The sequence below is a fragment of the Mesitornis unicolor genome, unplaced genomic scaffold, assembly GCF_000695765.1.
Source record: "Mesitornis unicolor isolate BGI_N332 unplaced genomic scaffold, ASM69576v1 scaffold36345, whole genome shotgun sequence".
Classification (NCBI taxonomy): Eukaryota; Metazoa; Chordata; class Aves; order Mesitornithiformes; family Mesitornithidae; genus Mesitornis; species Mesitornis unicolor.
In genome coordinates this window covers 697-3111 of record NW_010185437.1, presented here as the reverse complement: position 1 = coordinate 3111, position 2415 = coordinate 697, and the positions used below count along the sequence as shown (strand labels likewise).

The 2415-nt window shown below is 60.3% G+C and overlaps 1 protein-coding gene across 1 annotated transcript in view; it reads right to left on the bottom strand.

The window, feature by feature from the left end:
* Positions 1-1563: 1563 nt before the first annotated feature.
* The window catches only part of MPND (MPN domain containing), a gene marked incomplete at its 5' end in the record, with an annotated part of 1543 nt that continues 691 nt past the window's right edge, over positions 1564-2415 (bottom strand). Inside the window, 5 exons of the mRNA XM_010184851.1 lie at positions 1564-1650; positions 1725-1817; positions 2041-2130; positions 2213-2283; positions 2373-2410. Of these exons, the coding sequence (XP_010183153.1) occupies positions 1564-1650; positions 1725-1817; positions 2041-2130; positions 2213-2283; positions 2373-2410 (379 nt within the window). The remainder of the gene's footprint in view (positions 1651-1724; positions 1818-2040; positions 2131-2212; positions 2284-2372; positions 2411-2415) is intronic.

Below are 2415 nucleotides of genomic sequence, written 5' to 3'. Positions count from 1 at the left end.
GAGAGCCGGGACGCGTCCTTTGCTCTGATCGTCGGCACGGGGACACATACAGCCCCCCCAGCCCCACTGAGGGGCAGCCCCTTGGCCCCCCACCCCCTTGAACACTACCCCTCTCCCTGCGGATGCCCAGCACCGCTGCGAGACCCCGGATCTCCCTGCTCCAGGGGTGGTCGTGGGTAGGATGCTGGGGTCCAGCAACACTACAACATCCCCATCCATCAAACACTAAGCCAGCCCTGCGGCGCGGGTGCTGAGCCCTGCCTGGGAGCTCTGTGCCACCCCTCCCCACCCTAGGGACAGAGCAAGGGGTGATTGCTCCCTTTTACCCATAATTTTAAGTGTTTTTAGCCAGATTCCTCCTGGATCTCGGGTTTTTCAGATTTTAAACTCTACTGAGCCCCTCAGAGGTGGGGGGGGTGGATTTGCAACACACCCTGGGGTCTACCCATGGGGCAGAGCAGGTTGTGACTCCTGGAGCTTGGCCGATCCTCACGTGCCTTTCCTGTGCCCCCCACCTCTGCCCCACAGCCCCCTCCTTGGGGGTACCACTGTGTCTTCTGCCACCGGGTTTGGTGGGCAAAGGCATTGAACATCTCAGCCCCGAGCCTCCCCACGTGTTCCCTATCACAGGGGTCAGGATGGGGCCTGGCATCAGCAGCGCTTGCCCCGTCTCTCACTTGACTGTGTTTTTCCTTGCTAAAAAGTGGGGCTTTTTTCCCCATTCCTGGGCCTTGGCCAGGCTCCCCCGGGCCCCATGGTGCAGCACATCCCTGTCTCGGTCCTGTTGCAGTTACAAAGCCCCTTTTTAATGACTTTAACCGTGCATGCCGATGTGTGTCCCATCCCCTGCTGCGGGGGGCACGGGGCAGCTCCCTCTCACTCCCAGCCCCACAGGGAGCCCAGGGACCGATGTCCTTGGGGCCGTCACCCCTGTCCCCTCCCTGCTGGGGACCAGGAACGGCCGCTTCCGCTCAGATGGCTGGAAACGCGTTTTGTCAGCCGGGACGACTTGCTAGACCTTTTTTTTGTTTGTTTTGTTTTGGTTTTTTTGTAATGGTTTCTCCTGGTTTTCAGGGGAACAAACAAAAAGACGATCCCACAAATCTCAACTTGTATCTCTGACTGAAAGTATTAAATGTTTTCTTCTTTCTAATGGCTGCGTCCTCTCTGTGAGCACAGGGCTGGGCTGGAGGAGCATCCCCAGATTCAGCCCCCCAGAACCAGGCTGCGGGGTGGTCCCTGCACTCTGTGAGGCCACCGGCAGCATCCCCACAGTGCCGGCACAGTGACCCCAAGGCAGCGGTGGGCACATGTCAGGAACTGCTCTTTAATCAACGTTAATCAACTTTAATCACAAACACCTCACACCGAGACTTCCACCACCACCACCATCGCCCTCCCCTCCGCCGCTGCCCCGGGGCTGGCACAGCCCGCGCAGGTTTGGGGTCCCAAGACCCCTGGGGTGAGCTCCACATTGCCCCACGCTGGGTCCGGGGGAGCCCCTTGGCTCACTGAGCCCCGAGTGCTGGGGGGTGCCTGGTCCGAGTCGCAGGGGGAGGTCCCTCAGCTGCTGAGCTTGAGGAGGCCGTAGATCTGCTCCAGGACGGGGGCGAAGCTCTGGTCTTTGGGGGTGCGGGAGGCCAGGGAACCCTGGGGGGGATACACCTCAGTTAATTAAAATACTGGGGGGCTGGAGCTCAGGCCCTGGTTAGCTGCCTCCTCACCTTCAGTTTGTCCAGGTAGGTCTGATCCTGGCTCCACAGCTCCTGAAACTTCACCAGGTCGGGGGCTCCCTTGTAAAACTCCACCAGCAGCGTCTGCGGTGGGGGGGCACAGAGGGGCTGCAGGCACCAGGGCTTGGGCATGCACCCCCCCAGGCCCTACAGCACCACGATCTCAACAGTGGCGATGGAGAAGAGATTGGTACCATCACTGGAGTTTATGATGGGACAGGGATGGGTGAGGGGGCCAGGCATCCCACATGGGGTCAGGGATTGTCCTGGGGTCAGGGGTTTTTTAGGGCCCTCGCCCCATGCTCACCATCTCCTGCAGGACATCATTGGTGAGGAAGCCGTCCTGGATGTAGGCCACCTCCACTTCCATGGGGATGCCGTAGTCGTTGGGCCGTTGCTGGAGGACAGGAGAGTGGGGTCACCCCAAATATAAACCCCCCAACTCAAATTTACCACCCCCAGGGCTGGCAACTGCTTACCTCTGGTGGTGGCATCACCCAGAAAGGAGCGATTTTGGACTCCATGCCGGAGTTGCCATGATAGTAGGGTCCTGGCAGGGAGAGATGGGGCTGAAATGGGTGGGGGGGACAGGGGTGAGTGGCTCTGCTGGGGGCTTGGGGATCATGGGGGGGTCCTTACCGCAGATGAGGGCCAGGCAGGGCTGGAAGCCGTTACCACTACC